General features: G+C 38.1%; 1 protein-coding gene across 3 annotated transcripts in view; it reads right to left on the bottom strand.

Moving 5' to 3' along the window:
• PPA2 (inorganic pyrophosphatase 2) overlaps nt 1-18,570 on the bottom strand; it is a 106,299-nt gene that overhangs the window by 38,912 nt on the left and 48,817 nt on the right. For all 3 annotated transcript variants that reach the window (XR_013533006.1, XM_035293203.3, XM_008992899.5), the window contains exon 6: nt 11,580-11,706. Coding sequence is in view for 2 of the 3 variants with exons in the window: in XM_035293203.3 (XP_035149094.3) it covers nt 11,580-11,706 (127 nt within the window). In the remaining variant the exon portion in view is untranslated. The remainder of the gene's footprint in view (nt 1-11,579; nt 11,707-18,570) is intronic.

Raw genomic sequence — 18,570 nt, 5'->3', positions numbered from 1 at the left:
GAAAGTAGATCAGTGTTTGCTAACGGCCAAGGGTATGAAGAAGGGATTGATTGTACAGGGGTATGTGGGAATTTTGGGGGTGAAGGATATGTTTTGTATTATGATTGTGATAGTTGCTAGAAGACTACATATAGTTATCAAAACTCACTGAATTGTATACTTAAAATGGGGTGAATTTGGCTGCATGTAACTTATACCTCAATAAAGCTTGCTAAAAAATAAATATGAGAGACAGTCCCAGCCCGGAAAAAGTACATAATCTAGATAGGTGGATAGATAAGGAAACAAACAAATTACAAATCTGTGAAATCAAAGACATTTCACAGAATCAAACAAAATAGCATGGAAGCAAAAAAAGTGGCAATTAACCAACTGCCTTTGCTTTGCAGAGTCAAAGGCAGTTCATTGAGGGTTGATATTTAAACTGGTTCTCAAAAGATAAGACCACTAAGGTGCAAAAGTACCTCGTATATATAAGAAAGGGAGAAAAGCTCAGGGTGTTAAGAACTGTGGATAAATAGTGTGAATGGTTAGGAAAAAAAGTATCTTACTCAGTCAGAGAATCTGGATTTTTCTGTAAACTACGAAGAGTCAAAAGTTTACTTTTAAAATATGTTTTCTTTAAAATAAGGTAAGTCTGGTAAACAGTATGGAGATAAATTTTTGTGTCAGGAGGCTAACTAGAGAAATGTTAACACTATTTCAATGGAAAAGTAAGACATGATAGTTTAAGACAACAGGAAGAAGGAGGGAACAGACGTAAAGATATTTGAGATCAAACTGAGAAAATCTGGTGACAAATTGTGGTACTTAGTAAGAAAGATCACTGAAGACCAAGAGGACAAAGTTTAGAATGTATATATGATTAAAATACAACTGCAATAGTTAAAAATGGCACAATTAATTCCAAATACAAATGAATGTTTTCTCCCTTTAAAGTAAGTTAAAACACACCTATTTATTTTCATACTGTGCTAAAAGATATACAAGATAAAAAGATATACAAGAATTCCTGAATAAATGGGAAACGTATATTATATCAACTGATGTAAAAATTAATATTTTAAAGATACCAAAAATCCTTGACAATTGGGATTCTAAAAGCCATACATAAGAATAAAGGCCTAAGAAAAAACAAGTTTGAAAAAGTAGAACAAAAGGTGGAAGATTAGTCTCATATATGCCTAATTACAAGCCTTCATAATTAAAGTAACACGGCACTGGCAGGGATTCTATCACAGAGAATCCAGAAACAGAGTCCTGTGTAATTAAATGTGTAAGAAAGACATTCCAAAACAGTAGGAAGAAAATGACCTTTTCTGTTCCGCAGTGTTAGAAAAAATGTATACACAGAAAAAATAAATTCCACATAAATTCAAGACTTGAATATAAAGATAATAAAATGTAAAAGTGAAAAGAAGATAAAAACATCTTTCTGACCAAGAGGTAAGAAATCTTTAAACAAGAATCAAAACACTAAAGTCATGTACAAAAAGATTGATAAAATGAAATACATCTGTAAGCCAAAGGTCAATATAGCAACTCTGCAGATATAGAATATTTGCAACCTAAACAATAAAGGATTAATATCCAAAAAACTCTGGTATACCAAAAGAACATCAACTCCAATAGAAAAAGGGCAAACAATTGATAGAATTCACAGAAAGGAAGATACAAATAGCCAATAAATATATGAGAAAGATTCTCCACCCCAGTAGTAAGCAGAAAGATACAGAATTAAAACAAGATATCATCTTTTACTTATCAGATTGCCTCCCCAACCAAAAAAAGTAAAGAATTATTTAAGAAGCATTTACTCTCACACACTGATGATACAATCTCTACAAATGGCAATTTGATAATAACTAGTAAACATTTGAAATATTTTAAACCTATTGCTCAGTATTGTCGCAGGATTCTTCAGCTGTCGCTTTTCCAGCTGGAAACCTCTGTGGCCAGTGACGTCTTTTCCCGAGTTTTGCTCTGCCCGCCGGGCTCCTTCCACCCACTCAGACGGGCAGGCTGCGCTCTGCTCATGCTAAGCCTGGATCCCATGCCTGCCAAGGCATGCCAGGCAGGGAGTGGCCAGGGGCAGGCAGCTCTAGGAGCCCACATAGGCACTGGCTCCCTGCGAGGCTACAAGTGGACCAGGCAAACACTACAAGCGGCTTCCACTGCAGGCTCGGGGAATCACGGTGGTCCTTAGAAGCTTGGAGATGCCAGGAAGTGAAGAGACCCCAAGAGAGTGTCACAGACCTAGATCAGGGAGCCATTAGTTCTGGGATCCCTGAAGGAGCGCAACTCTTCTCTTCTCCTTGTTGCCTGCGGAGCAGGCATGTGGCGGGCAGGATCAAGAGGTGGCACGTTTCAGCCCTGTTTGTGTTAGGGCTCCTTCAGTTCTGCCATTGGGTCGGGGTGGTGGGGGGAGTCCCGAATTCTTCTCCCATGTATAGGAAGAATGAGGTACCTGGACGACTGGAGAGTGAGTAAGGCAAGGTGCTTTACTGACAGTACAGCTCTCAGGAGATCTGAAGGGGGTAGCGCCTACCCACAGGCAGGTCACCCCACTGAGTCTGAAGGACACTGAACCTGCAGCCCTCAGCAGAGAGGAAACCCAGAGTGGGCAGCTCCTATCGGCAGGCAGCTTGCCCCTTCTCCCCAAGTCTGGTTGAATCCAGGGATTTTATGGGCTCAAGAGGGAGGCGATACGTGCTCAACGGTCCATGGGCAGCCATGGATGGGCCCAAAAAAGTCACCATAGGTTCTCACTCCAGGCTGGGGATTCCACCAGAACAGGCAGCTTGGTCCCAAGCCTTCAGGCCATCCCTGGCTTTAAGGTGGGGCTTCACTGTGGACCCACCCTTTTCCACCCAGGAGCCTGTCTCCACCCTCAGCCCACACTATCTGTACATCATCCAGTGAATCCAGGCTGTTTGTGCCAAGGGGTGCCTGCAGGCCTGCACCAAGCCACACTTAGCACCCCCTTGGCCTCCCTCCCTTGCACGTCAGCACCCAGAGTCCAGAGGAAGCCGAGGCAGCAAGGGGCTGGCTAGGCAGGGAGCTCTGAGTGTGTCCACACCTGGCTGGGTTGCAACAGCACCCAGGCTCGGCCTCGACTTCATTCCAAAATCAGAGTGGGGAGAGGCCAGGCAGCAGTGGCAGGCACTTCCAGGCATGCAGGGGTAGGGAGGGCTTCCCAGGCCCCTGAGAGTGCAGGGATGCCTAGATCCGCAAACGTGGCTGGGTGGCTGCGTGGCTGCAGCTGTGTCCAGCAGGGTGGGGCTCCCATCCAGGTAACTGGGAAGGGGGTGGGTCTCCCGCCTGTTCCCGGCTCCCACAGCTCTGTGGAACACACAGTTCCCGCCGGGCTGCAGCCAGAGTCTTGGCAGCGGCGGCTCCAGATGGGCTGCTGCTGCCGACAACGGTATGCCATTTAAGCTTCACAACTTGTAAATCAGGTATTATTTATCTCTTTAATGCAAGTTAGGAAACTGGGACTTTAAAAGGTGAAGTAATTTGCTCAAGAATTCAAGGGAATAAATATACTAGCTTTAAAAATGGAGCGACAGGTGTGCGTGGGACAAATATCAAATTTAATTAGGTAATTACATCTAAAGGCCTTCTTGTAACTGAATAAATATCAAAATTGTTACCAACTACTCTATATCCAAAACTAGAATGTCCAACCAGCAGAAAAGAATTGATTAATGGAATGGTTCTCAATTTGAAGGAACCTATCAGAATCACCCAGAGAGCTTTATCAGACTACATAAATTCACATCTTTAACATTTCTATCCACTTCCACAAATTAAGAACTACCTACACTTCCACAAAAATCAGGAGAAAAAAGAATTAAAACGCTGCTTTACCTAAATTATTTCCACCAAACCATAACACAAAGTAAGGAAAGCATGCAATGAGCTGAGAATTTTTTATTTTTAGATATAAAAGTAATACCGTATCTTTTTGCCTTTATTAGATAAAAAGGGAAAAAAGACACCAGCAAATGGCCTTACGCTAAAATTTTGTCCAAAGGGGAGGAAAAAAGAAAAATGAAAAAGGAGTTTCCATTTTACCAAAGGAAGTGATGTTAATTCATTTGCACAACACCCTTGTACCAGTGCTATAAATGTTGCTCCCAAAGAACTAAACGTGCACAACTCGTACCCTCTAAAGAAACTGTGGGAAGCAAGACCATGTGTTTTTAATGACTTACGAACATTCACAAGAAACAAGTTTCATTTAATAACATTCACTGTATTTTCTGTATCACGAATAGAGGTCCCTGCTAAGAGAACTGATTTTCTTAATAATTTATGCTTGCTCAGAATCTCTAAAAGATATTCATATTTTCCATGCCATTCTGCATATCTCTATTTAACATTCATGGGCTAATGAAGAGTATCTTTCATTATTCTTGCCCTTTCCTTCTCCGTTCTCCTTTTCACAAACTGTACCCTTACCAAGGCAAAACCTGTACTAAAAATGTGTATTAACATCATAAAAATATAATGGAATTAACATGAGTATTATCAAACAAGGTAATTCTACATAGAGACTATATGTACTATATCAGAAAAATCTCTCAGAAAAGACTTAGATTTTTCTCAAAATATAAACATCCATTACCTGTTTACAATAATTTCACATGACGAATAAAATGAAAACCATACCGCTGCCTTGTACATGGAAGAAATTAAAATATTTCTAATCTAATTTTGATTTGAAGCATATAACAAAGTGGCTAAATGCACAGGCCTCAGGTCAAACTGACCTCCATTGAAGTTCCACCTTCATCACTTAATAGTTACCGTAAAGCACTTAAAAATGTACCAATGTCCCCAAGAAATCTTGTAATCCTTTAATTTAAACTGGGTTTCCTATAGCACTAACTTGGAAGACAATTTAGATCTTTCTACTAATAGAAAACAACAGGCTAAAAATAATGGACTAAAAATATTTCTGAGAACAAAAATTTAGAGATGAGAAAAACCCTAGAGATCTTTTCCTGATTAGAAGATCAACTCTACAATTTTAAAAAATAAAGAAACAAAGGCTTTGAGAGGTAATGACTTTTCCAAGGTCAGATAACTAATAAACAAAGAGGATTTTAGAATTTAGGCTTCCCCCATACTTTACTACATCATGGGAATAACTGAAACCTAAAAAAACTGTAAAGAGGTCAAGGTTCAAAAACGAGACAACAGGTTCTTCCTGATTTAATTCCATCTTAATTATAATATATTTAACTCAATTTGTCTTTGTTCTTCAACTGCCTCCTCCCACAGCCCATCCTTACACACCTACACCTATTAATAACAGGAATAAAGATCAAAAGAGCTATCTTTTCACTGGAATCTCTATCATTATCCCACTGATGCCTAAATTACTTAAGAGCAAAGGTCGGCACTCTCAGAAAGCAACAATGTCTAAGGCCACAAATGCAGCTGATTACCCCAGCATTTATCAGAAGAGTGATGTGATACAGCAATGAAGAACATGGGCTATGGAGTTAGACTGGATTGGAATGGCTGGCCATGTGATTTAGGCTAGTTACTAACCATGCCTTCCACCAACTGCCTCAGTTTCTCTGTCCTTAAAAAGAGAATAACATATGTTAATTGAAGTTATGGGAAGATTAAACATATTCCAAAAGAAGTGCTTAGCATAGTTACTCCCTAGGCATATCGCAATTGTTCAGCAAATGTGAGAGCTCTTAGGTTGATGATGCTGATATGCAAACCCCTTTCCAAACCAAAGAGTACATTCTACTGTCTTCTAACACACACAGGAAAGCAAATTAAGCTCCATTCTTCCGGTTATAAAACAAGAATATTTCCGTTTAAGATCACTATGCTACTCTTTTTCCTCTAAATGACAGTATTAAGTTGTGTTTTAGGAAGAAAGAAAATCGAACACTACATTAACTTCCTTATTTTAAAATAATTCAGAAGCACTAGAAGTGTTTACTTAGAAAATGAAAATTTAAGCCAAATAGATTGTGCCGCAACATGTTTATTTTTGCCTTGAAAGAGAGTAAGTAGTTTTGATTTTTAAATTTCCCTAAACACAGGCTGAAATTGTCTCTCTCTATATAAGACATACCTTAATAATTTAAGGACAAATGTAAAGCCAACCTAGGAAAATGTCAGAACTGTCTCATTTTAAATAATTGCTCACATTATTTATTCATCTACAATGTATCTACCGCAATATAACTGTTCTAATTTCAAATGTTTTAAATCTTTCATTTTTTAAAACTATAAAATCACTGCACAGGTAAATAGTTATTGCAGCACAACAGAAAAGAGTTTTCATTCATTTAAAGACCAAACAAAATAAATCTTCATTGGTCTGCCAGCTGAAATAGCATCTAGGCCTAAATGAGATCCTCATGACATTAGCTCTCCTGACAGAAGGTCCTTCAGCATCAGTGGCAATTCTGAAGAGGCCCAAACATATGTTTGGTGAGTATCTGAAGCTCCATATTATAGAAGGTGGTTAATTTAACCATGAGAAAAATTACACATGCCCTCGCATTTCGATCTTCTTAAAATGTGCTAAACTTGGTTATTTCATAACCAAAGCTATTATCTGCACTGGCGAAGGCATTTTCTAGTAACAATTTAGGTGTCCTGGGAGTCTTATTAACTCTTTTAGGCCATTAGGGTACCAATAAGAGCATTAGGGCCTGAAACCTAATTACAGGGGATAAAATAGTCTTAGTGCTCTGTTAATGAGCCTGCTGAAGTGACCAATTTTCTATCAGGGAGTACAAGGAATTTCATTTCAAATGTTATTTGGACATTTTTTAGATTTTTACAGTTGCTATTCCATTTTTAGAAGGTATAACTAGAAGACTTAAATAGTAATGTTAAAGTTACAGAAATATAGCAAGAAAAAAGTTTTTTACTAATTGAAAAATGTTCTCTGATGCAATGGCTAGTTTAAGTTCAGTCATTATAGGTAAAAACTGTAAATATCAAAACAGGAAATTATAGCCTACCAAGGTCTGCACATATGTTGATTAGGATCAAAAGTTATTTCATTTTATTTATTTCACAAAAAATAAGTTATTTGTTCACAAGTAAAACAATGCCAAAACTTCTTTGAAAAATCAGAGCTTAAATATGGCTGTATGAATAGAGTAAAAAGAAAATACACATACATAAGGACATACTATGAACTAAAACAAGTTTCATTTTCAAAAAAGAAAAAATTTGACAAGGCATGGCAAAGAACAGTTTTTTTTCTTTTCTTTTCTTTTTTTTTTTTTTGAGATGGAGTTTTGCTTTTGTTGCCTAGGCTGGAGTATAATGGCATGAACTGAGGCTCACTGCAACCTCCACCTCCCAGGTTCAAGTGATTCTCCTGCCTCAGCCTCCCAGTTAGCTGCGATTGCAGGCATGTACTACCACACCTGGCTAATTTTGTATTTTTAGTAGAGATGGGGTTTCTCCATGTTGATCACGCTGGTCTTGAACTTCCAACGTCAGGTGATCCACCCCCATCAGCCTCTTTGTCTAAAGATAGTAAAAACTAATAGGATGGATTTAATTTTATATTTATTTATTTTTATAGAAATTAGGTCTCACTATGTTGCCCAGCCTGGTCTCTCGCTCTTGGACTCAAGTGACCCTCCTGTCTCAGCTTCCCAAAGTGCTGGGATTATAGGTTTGAGCCACCATGCCAGCCACGGATTTACTTTTTAAATGCCTAATAACAATAAAAAAGTACAGGAAATAAAAAAAAAATCTCTATGTCATCCTATATTACACATATACCTAGAAAACTACAGAATTAAAAAAAAATTCCAGCAAGCTGCCCTCTCCTAAATGTTTTTAATTTTTCTCATTTATCTAACAAATATGCCAAGAAGTATAGATGACAAATGTTTAGATGGTCATACAATCACTTATTCCTTTGTAATAGAAATTCCAATTTATACACAGTGATTTATATTTCAAGTTACTGCATTCAGTATTTTTCAAAAATGGACACCAGCCAACAATGAAAAAAGAAAACTAAAAAAAGGGAATGGTAGAATTTAAGAAAGCAGAACTAACCAAGCATTGAAAAGAAACCTGCAGATGATAGCTAAGCAGGAGGCTCAGAAAACAGTGTGTCCAAAGATGATCATTTAATAAACAGTATAATAAACTAGCTGAGTAATATTTACATGATAATTCTATAAATGCTACATAGTTTCTAATTTTCAAATTTGACTGTGAGTCAAAATATGAAAAACAATGATACTTAACATAATTTAGACATTATCAATTTTGACACTGTAGAATTGATGGTATAATTGAGAGAAGCTAGGTTATAAAGGACAGAAAAGGATAAAAATATAGAAACCAAATACTAAGTTCTAGACTAGGCCGTTAAGAGTTATTGGTCAAAGTCAATGAGGCAATGAATCCAGCTCAAAGTATAATACTTAGAGTTATTAGGGTAACAGAAGAAATATGGTAAGAATTTAAGAATTTACATTCCTTGTCTTTCAAAGTAATAATTTCAGTCAACAGGGAAAATACATACATTAAGAAATAAAAGCATATCATTTACAGAAACCATTTAAAAGAATAAAAAACATCTGAGATAAGATATGAGAAGATGAGGTGGGAGCTAGAAAGCAGAACTTTACTTTTCATTTTATATACCATTTTTTTGTACTTCTGAGTTTTTATTTCCAGGTATAAAATTAACTTTTAATTTAAAAAAGCCATTAAAATCCTGTGTTTGTGATCTTAGATGGTGAATATGAAAGAGACAAATACCAAAACATTTTAAAAGTTGCTTGATTTAGGATTAAATAATGTAGACTAAAGATAATTTTTCAAAAATAAAAAGCATTTATACTACAATCTCTTCTTCCTTTCAATTTGTGCCTACGTCAATTTTTTTCCTCAGACTCTGTAAAGTAAGAGAGAAGAAGGAAGAAAAGTCAATAAAGATATGCAGACTATATTAACAATAATGTGAAAGTAAAAGGAATGAGAAAACAATGTCTAATTCTTAAAACTACCAAACTTGCTGGGCATAGGCTCACACCTGTAATCCCAGGACTTTGCGGGGCTGAGGTAGGTAGAGTCCTTGAAACCAAGAGTCCTAGACCAGTTTGGTCAACACAGTGAAACCCCAACTCTTCTAAAATACAAAAAATTAGCCAGGCATGGTGGCACATGCCTGTACTCCCACCTAGTCAGGAGGCTGAGGCACAACAATCACCAGGAGGAAGCAGTTGCAGTGAGCGAAGATCATGCCACTGCACTCCAGCCTGCAAGACAGAGAGATACTCTGTCTCAAACAACAACAACAACAAAAAACTACCAAACTTATTTTATAAAATCTAGATATAGGAGAAGAATACTTTAAGTACTAACTAATGTGAACAATATACAAATATCCTTAAAATAAACAATTTTCATTTTTCCCGTATACTCATTCTAGAAATAAGCACAAAACACGTCAGCATGTCATTTCAGAGCAAAACATGTCAATAACATCAACTAATCTTTTAATTTTAGGATTTCAAAAACATATGAATAAGTGTTATATTTTTCATAATGAAAATAACACGTGTTCACTTTTAATACAATGATAAATGTACTGTTTTTCTAAAACAATAACATCTTGTTTTAACTATTCAAATCCAATAATCTCTTCTCAACCCAAACCTGCAATTGGCTTTGATGTTTCTGTATATCTCTTCATATAAGCAAACATGAAAGGAATTTAGAAAGATGTCCAAAATGCAAAGTCATCTCCATTCTGAGTACACAACAGAAATAAAATGAACAGAGTTAAAAATTTTTATTATAACACTTAGGAAACTCAGGGAGTGGTGCTAGGCTTGTGATCTACTTTTAATACCTCTAGTTACAGATAAGTAAATTACTAGAATCAAGTATGAATTGCTTGGTATAATACTATAGATGGGCTATATATTGCTCAATACAGTACTGAGCAATTCACACTTTAGAACCAGACAGAAGTGAGTTCAAACCGTGTACTATTTACATGTTTGGCATGTAAATAGTGGGCAAGTCACTTAAACTCTGAGCATCTTCTAAATTAAAAACAATAATATCTACTGGAACAGGCATCAGTGCTTGTTATATGCTGGACAGTTTAAAATGTTAAATCACATCTCCAACAGTTACTATTTTTCTCTAAATAGTAGTTTCATTTTCATTCAGGTTCTCAGCTTTTTCAGTTTAAAGGGGCATCCCTTAGCACAGGTGCATGACTTTGGTGTGGCATATCACAAATGAATTAGGTAGATGATTTGTTTTGGCTGCCTGTGGCACTATTACACTATCAATTCTCATTTGAGAAGCAGTTAAGGTGCTAAAAAATGTTTTTAACTATATGAAAAGTATAAAAATAGACAAAATCAGGGTAAAATAATAAGATAAGAAATATATATGGTTTATAGACTTGAGGCTCATATTTTAATTGTAGTTTTCACATTTTAGTTTTGACTCTGAGGTTATATGCACTTCACCCTATTAGACCTCTCTCTTTCTCAATTATATGTGAAAATGACACAAAAAAAGATCTTTCTTGCTGTTTCAAGTGCAAGAAAAGGTATATGAACTAAGAGAGATTAATATATTAAGTGTTTATGAGGTTCAGTCACCTTAGAAATGATAATATTTTCCAGTTTAGAATTGAGGTTTATAAGGAAAAAGGGTCCTGAGCAAGAATAAAACAGAAAAGAAAAAATGGAGGAAAAATTGGTCAAAGAATAATAGTTGTCATATATTCAACACTGATATATAAAAGCCAGATGCTTTAAATAAATCATTTCTTATATTGCCAACAACTTTACAAGTAGGTATAATCATCTCCCTTTATAGATGAGCAACTGAAATTCAGGAATGATCTACCCAAAGTCACTCAGCCAGCAAGCAGCACAGCCAGAACTTAAACTGGAGTCTGTCTAAACAAAATTAAATCATGCTAAGCTATTTTCAGAACTTAAAAGTACTAGGACATCAAAATTTCGTTAGAGAGCAGTTACTTTTCCCTTCATTTGTACAAGAAGAGATAAAAACTGGGTGCAGAAACAGCTTTGGTCATCAGTGAACACTCTTTCCTTAGTTTCTTCTTGTTAGTCATATGAACAAGAGATTTCAAGGTAAAAATGCCAGTATTGTATGCTCTTATCGCTAGTCAAAGGATGCTTTCAAAACAATTCCCATCAGCAGTTGGGCCATCAAAATCATGGAAGTAAGGAAAGAAGAAAGGAGAGAAGAAGGTGTGAAAGCGAGAGAAGGAGAGTGAAAGAGAGGTGACAGGAGAGGGAAGGAAAAGGGAATGGAGGAAAACCAGTAGAATACACTTTCTTCGTTTAAAATAGAATTTGTCTGTCTACATCTTTTCCTCTGCCTTACTAATCCTAGCAGTATTACACATCTCAGACAAAACCATATTGAATTGTCCTTATATTCCATAGGCAGAGATTTTTTAAAAAACTACATTTAACTCCTTTATGTGTATTTCTTTTAAGTTCTAAGAATTCCAAAGACACACTAATTTGCTTTCACTTTCTGGAAACTAACAGTCTTACCACGAAACTTTGAGGCTTCAGGATCATTCACATTGATAGCAATTAATTTCCAATCTGTTTCACCTTCATCAATAAGAGCCAAAATTCCGAGGATCTTCACTTGAATAACTTCTCCACAAGAAAGAATCTTTAAAGAGAAAAGAAATTCACTATTTGCAGGGCTTTCAAGAGTTTACTCCCATATGGCAAAATCCATATAAAAGATTAAAAGAACTATAGACAGAAATAAAGCCTCAATAATTAAAAATAATATAAAAATAGCCAAAGTCTGCCTTGCAATGTCCCTTTAGAGTTAACTTTCTCAAAACTTTTCCACCAAGGATTGAATTGCTTTACTGATAGACAAACAACTTGTCCTCCCAATGCAAACAACTAAAAAACTGGACAAAATATATGAAGTCACTCGTTTCAGACATTAAACAAGAGGAGGTGCAGTATTGTGACCCTACACAGAAGTAAACAAATGAGGAGAGCCATGTGACTGCCCTGGCTTTCTGCTCAATGCACGTTCTAATCCACAAAAGATAGAAAGGAACCCAATAAGAGAACAGGAATCTCACTGAGTTTAAAGAACAGAGTTAAAATGGGGAGGAGGCTGGGCATGGTGGCTCACACCTCTAATCCAGCACTTTGGGAGGCTGAGGCAGGCAGATCACAAGGTCAAGAGATCGAGACCATCCTGGCCAACATGGTGAAACTCTGTCTCTACTAAAAATACAGAAATTAGCTGGGGATGGTGGTGCACGCCTATAGCCCCAGCTACTTACGAGGCTGAGGCAGAAGAATCGCTTAAACCCAGGAGATGGAGGTTGCAGTGAGCCGAAATCATGCCACTGGGGACAGAGCAAGACTCTGTATTTAAAAAAAAGAGGGTGGGGGGATGAGGTAGCTGCAGTTTGTAGGGCATGGTACCAGAGATGAGAAATAACTACAGCAATATAATAGGGGTTCCTTTGAGACACTGATTAAATACTAACCTGTGCATGCATGGATGAGACTCCCTAAGTCAAGGCAAATAACTGCCAGAGGCCTAAAAAATGAGTTCCAACCACCCAGGAAAACCTCAGTCAGCACAAGGGGCATTGTTTAGTGAGCCTACAACAGGCATGCCTTAATGTGGAACTAAACTCTCAAATAAAGCTTACTCTAGAACTGTCCTAATAAAGTTTTAAAAGTACCTGGACACAACTAAACTGACTCACAAGTAACTATGTGCAAAAACAAATATTCTTTAAAGGAAGACAACAACATCCAGGCACCCAATATAACACAACATCCAAGATTCTGTCAATACATAAGAAAATGTAAGCCCTAAATGGAAAAAAAAGTTAAAATCATTCAACAGAAACATTTCCAGAAATTTTAGATAATGGAATTTACAGATAGGAACCTAAAACAACTATTGTAAATATGCTCAAAGATTTAAAGAAAAACATGAAAATATGGAAGAGAGAAATGGGAAATATAAAAAAGAACCAAATGGGACTTTAAGAGCTAAAATATACATGATCTGAAATGAAAAATTCTCTCAATGAGCTTGACCACAAAACAGACTTTAACAAAGAGAAAATCAGTGAACCTGAAGATACTGTAACAGAAACTTTCCAAAGTGAAGCACAGAAACAAAAAGGTTAAGAAAAAATGAACATTTCCAGTGTCCTCTGGGACAACATCCACCACTCTATCTTATGTATAAATGGAATTCCAGAAGGGGAAGAGGAGGCAGAAAAATCTTTGAATAAATAATATCGAAAAATTTTCCAAATTTGGTGAAAAGTATAAGCCCACAGATTGAGAAAACACGTACACACACGTGCACACACCCATCAGAATACACACACACACAAAAAATCCAAAGTGAGGCACATAATAATTAAAGTGCTGAAAACCAATGATAGGGACAGATAATACATCTTAAAAGCATATAGAAGGGGAAAAAAGATTATATGAGGGTTGATAAGAATGACAGCCAATTTCTCTTTAGAGGCAATGTAACCCAAAAGACAAGGAAATAAAATCTTTAAAATTCTTCAAGAAAAACACTACCAACCTAGAATGCCTGGGGTCTGAGAGACTTTACAAAGGGGAAAGGGGGAACTTTCTGGGATCATGGAAATGCTTTATATTTTAATTGAAGGAGAAGGATATGTGTATACATATGTGAAAACTCACTACATACTTAAAATGAGTAAACTCAATTGAAATGGAAGAAACCATGAACAACAGGCAATTCACAGAAGAAATGAAAACAGGCTTTAAGGGTATAAATAGATGCTCAAGCTCATTCATGATATCACTACTTTGTGATTTAAACTAATATCCCTCCTTAGTGTTTGCAGAACTCTCACACAACAGGCTATTGCCTGTCATCTTTTTTTTTTTTTTTCTTCTTAGACTCCCACACAATAGTGGGAGACTTTATTTTTTTTTAACTATGGTAATTTTATTGAAATTATTAGGAAATGGAAAATGATTAAGAATAGGGAAAATTAGCAAGACTGTATTATTTCTAGTTAGGCAATAGCTATTTTTTATTTTTATTTTTTTTTAGAAAGGGAGGAAGGCAGGAAGGGAGGAAAGGAGGAAGGGAGGGAGGGAGGGAGGGAGGGAGAGAAGGGAAGGAAGGAAATCGAGCAATGAGAGAGACATTGCCGACCTGGATCTAGAGGTCTACAAGTTGATCTTTTTTTTCTTTTTCTTTCTTTTTTTGAGAGAAGGAAAGAAAAAAAAGGAGTGAAGGAGAGGAAGAAAGAGGAAGAAAAAGAGGGAGAGAGAAGGGAAATGTTGCTTTATTCTAAAAAAATTGGGTATTAATAATGGCCAATCAATGTTTCATTTAAACCTATGAGTAGGTGTGATGTGGTATTGACAAGAATGTATATTTTGTATATTTAAACTGGAGAGCTCTATAAATATTTATTAAGTTTACTTGTTCTGGATCTGAGTTCGAGTCCTTGATATCCTTATTAATTTTCTGTCTTGTTGAGTCTAAGTTTCTTTATAGGTCTTATGTATCTGGGTATTAGGATCATTAGCTCTTCTTGTCACATTGATCCTTTTACCACTATATCTTTGTTGCTTTAAGATCTATTTTATCAGATACGAGAATTGCAACTGCTTTTTATTTATTCATTTATTTTTGCTCTTCATTTGGTTGGTAAATCTTTCTCCATCCCTTTGTTTTGAGTCTTTGTGTATCCTTCCATGTGAAATTGGTTTGGATGTAGCATACCGTTGGGTTTTGGCTGTATCTTTTGATTGGGGGATTTAGTCGATTTAAATTTAGAATTACTGCCATTTGATGTTAACTGGCTGTTTTATCCATTTGTTAATGTAAATTCTTCTTTATGTTGATGCTCTTTACTTTTTGGTATATTTTTAGAAAGGCTAATACTGATTGTTACTTTCTATGTGTAATGCTTCTTTCAGAAGCTCTTGTAAAGCAGGCCTGGTGGTAATAAAATCTCTGAGTACCTGCTTGTTCATAAAAGATTTTATTTTTCCTTCAGTTGTGAAGCTTAGTTTGGCTGGATATGAAATTCTGGGCTCAAAGTTCTGTTCTTTAATGTTGAATATTGGCCCCCACTCTCTTCTGGCTTGTAGAGTTTCTGCTGAGAGATCTGCTGTAAGTCTGATAGGCTTCCCTTTGTAATTGACCTGACCTTTCTCTCTGGCTGCCCTTAGTAATTTCTCCTTCGTTTCAACCCTGGTGAATCTAACGATTATGTGCCTTGGGGTTGCTCTTCTTGAGGAATATCTTTATGGTGTTCTCTGTATTACCTGGGGTTGAATATTGTCCTGGTTTGCTAGTTTAGGAAAATTTTGCTGAATAATTTCCTGAAGAATATTTTCCAGCTTGGATTCATTCTCTCTGTCGCATTCAGGTACACCTATCAAACGTAAATTTGGTCTTTTCACATAGTCCCACATTTCTTGGAGACTTTGCTCATTTCTTTTTATCCTTTTTTCTCTAATCTTGTCTTCTCATTTTACTTCATTAAGTTGGACTTCTACCTCTGATATCCTTTCTTCTGCTTGAACAATTCGAGTGTTTAAACCTGTGCATACTTCTCGGAGTTCCTGCATTGTATTCTTCAGTTCCATTAATTCACTTATATTCCTCTCTAAGTTGTCTGTTCTCATTAGGATTTTGTCAAACCTTTTTTCAAAGTTCTTAGTTTCTTTACATTGGGCTGCAACATGTTCTTTTAACTCACAGAAGTTTCTTATTATCCATCTTTGGAAGCCTGATTCTGTTAATGGGATGCACTCCTTCTCGATCAAGTCTTGTTCCCTTGTTGATGAGGAACTGTGATCCTCTTTAGAGGGAGAGGCGTTCTGATTTTGAGTATTCTCAGCCTTTTTACGCTGGTTTCTTCCCATCATTGTAAATTTATCCACCTGTCGTCTTTGTAATTACCAACTTTCAAATTAGATCTCTGAGTGGACGTCCAAGTTGTTAATTCCCAGGGCCAAAATATGAGCAACCCACTGCGCCGGCCAAAACAGCGGCATTAAGACTGATGGTGCTTTTCTGCCCGGGAATCTCCAGTCTGGCTTCCTTCTTGGCTCCATAATAGGCGACTCTGCCTTCCCGGAGCTCCAAACCCAAGTCAGAAGGGGAACCAGTCCCATTTACTCTGCACCGAGAGTTGCCGCGCAGAGGTGCCGGTGAAACTGCTGCGCCAGCCACAAGAGTCGCGCTGGTGACCTGTGTGGCTCCTCCAAACCTCGGTCAGAAGGGGAACCAGTCCCGTTTACTCTGCACGAGAGCTGCCGCGCTGAGATGCCAGCACAACCGCTGCGCCAGCCACAAGAGTGCGCTGGCGACCCGTGGAGCTCCTCCACTGGGAATATTCTGCTCTGTGAGCCACCAAAATTTGTCTGAAAGTGTGGTGTCCTCTCGTTGTCTGAGCTTTCACTGGGAGCTGCAATCCCGAGATGATGGCGATCGGCCATCTTGGATCGTTCCCTCTAATTTTTATAGAAATTGAAATGAGTCTCTCTCCTCCTGCTGCCCAAGATGCCAAAAGGAAAGAAGGCCAAGGGGGAGAAGGTGGCTCCGGCCCCTGCTGTTGTGAAGAAGCAGGAGGCCAAGAAAGTGATGAATCCCCTGTTTGAGAAAAAAAAGCTGCTTGTCATCTTGATCCTGTCCTCCATATTTTGCTTTCTCTATTCTGGAGGGAATTCCTCTGGCTGCCAGCTCTAAACCTACAAAGGCAATAATTTTTCTTGTTCTATCCAGAGGAATCAGAAGTTGAAGCAAAATCTTTAATTTCACTCTACTGACCAAAACAAGCCCAGAAATTATGGACATAAGAGAGCACAGGTAAGTGTGGCTAGAAGTGCATTATTTTATTTCCAAGAAAATTTAAAGATATATGAAAATCAAAGATAACCAAGAGGCAGAATACAAGAAATGAGCAGATGAGAGTAACTAACTAAGCTGGCACATCTTGTAGTGGCAGCACTACTACTGTCACTGGCAGCTATCATCAACAAACCTGAGATTTTCTCTGCGAGTATAACTATATCTTATTCCCTTATGCCTACCTACAAAGTTACACATAGTAGTCAATATTCTAAAACTGAAAGGTTAGGATAAAGTCATTTTAAGGTCTAAAGACTATTTTTTATTTAAAAAAAATCAGAATCTCATCACATTATGTAAGTAAAAACAATCCATATACTTAAAAAATTAGGCACCAAGAAAGTAGAGCTGTGTATAGCTTCAACCTATTGCAATCTGTGCTGAAACTGAAGTTATTTACATATCTTGAAATTTAAGGTATCCACTAGGCCTAGAAACTCACACCAAATAGAAAATAAACCTACATATAAGATTACATAATATAAACTTGACTCTGCTGCTTGAGGGGAAAAGAGACCTGAGAATCCTTTTACATTGATTCATAGTACCTTTTTTACAAACCACATTTATCAGTTACAGTAAAAAGTAAAACACATTAGAGCAAAGCCTTAAGAAAATAATGAATGGGAGGACTCAAGATGGCGCTGTGAGAACAACCCAGGATTGGAGCTCTTCTCGTTGAATCCGCAAACGGTGAGTCAGAGAGGCATTTCCAGACTGATCTTTGTTGCCCACAGAACGGGGAAACTCCCAAATATAAAAAAGACACGGGACGCCAGGCAGTAGGTCTGCCTGGCGAAGCTGGCAGCCGGGGTGGCGGCGGACGGCCCTACCCAGCAATCCCCACAGGGCGCGCTTGTCCGGGTGCCCTGTTGAACCGGCAGCCTGAGACTTGAGAGGGCTGGACTTGAGACTGAACGAGACTTGGACAGTAGGCCAGCCCAGGGGATTGCAGGGATTGGGATACCCAGTGGGACGAACAAAACCGCGATTTCAAACTATCCCGAGCAGACAGTCCGAGACGCTCTGTGGGGCAGGGGCGTCCACCACTACCGAGGCAACCCGCCCCAACTGAGATACACGCCCACTGCTGACGCAGCCAGCCGTTGCCGAGGCAACCCGCCCCAACTGAGATACACGCCCATTGCTGACGCAGCCAGCCGTTGCCGAGGCAACCCATCCCTACTGAGATACACGCCCACTGCTGACGCAGCCTGCCGTTGCTGAGGCAACACGCTAAAACGAAGAGACTCCGCCGCAGGGCGTGGCGGAGACCACAGCAGAGCCGGCAGGAACAGCGCGAATCACACAACAGCAGGGCGGAGCCTCGACAGCCAAACAGTGGCTAGTCTGCCTTCTAGCTGGGCAGGACACCTGATCGGACATCCAAAAATAAAGCCCAAACCCCTCAACACAGAGCATTTGAGGCAAAAAAAAAAGGGTTTTTTAATGAGCTCTGTTGCAGCAGAATAAAACATAGCAGCCTAACAGCCCTGAATGAACAACAGAGTGCACAGCTCAGCAATTAAACCCCTATAAAGTACAAACTGTCTCCTCAAGCAGCTCCCTGACCCCTCTATATCCAAAAGACTGACATTAGGCAGGCATCATCCTGGGACA

The sequence above is a fragment of the Callithrix jacchus genome, chromosome 3 (assembly GCF_049354715.1).
Source record: "Callithrix jacchus isolate 240 chromosome 3, calJac240_pri, whole genome shotgun sequence".
Classification (NCBI taxonomy): Eukaryota; Metazoa; Chordata; class Mammalia; order Primates; family Cebidae; genus Callithrix; species Callithrix jacchus.
Note: the sequence above shows the minus strand (reverse complement) of the source record. Positions and strands in the feature narration are given on the sequence as shown.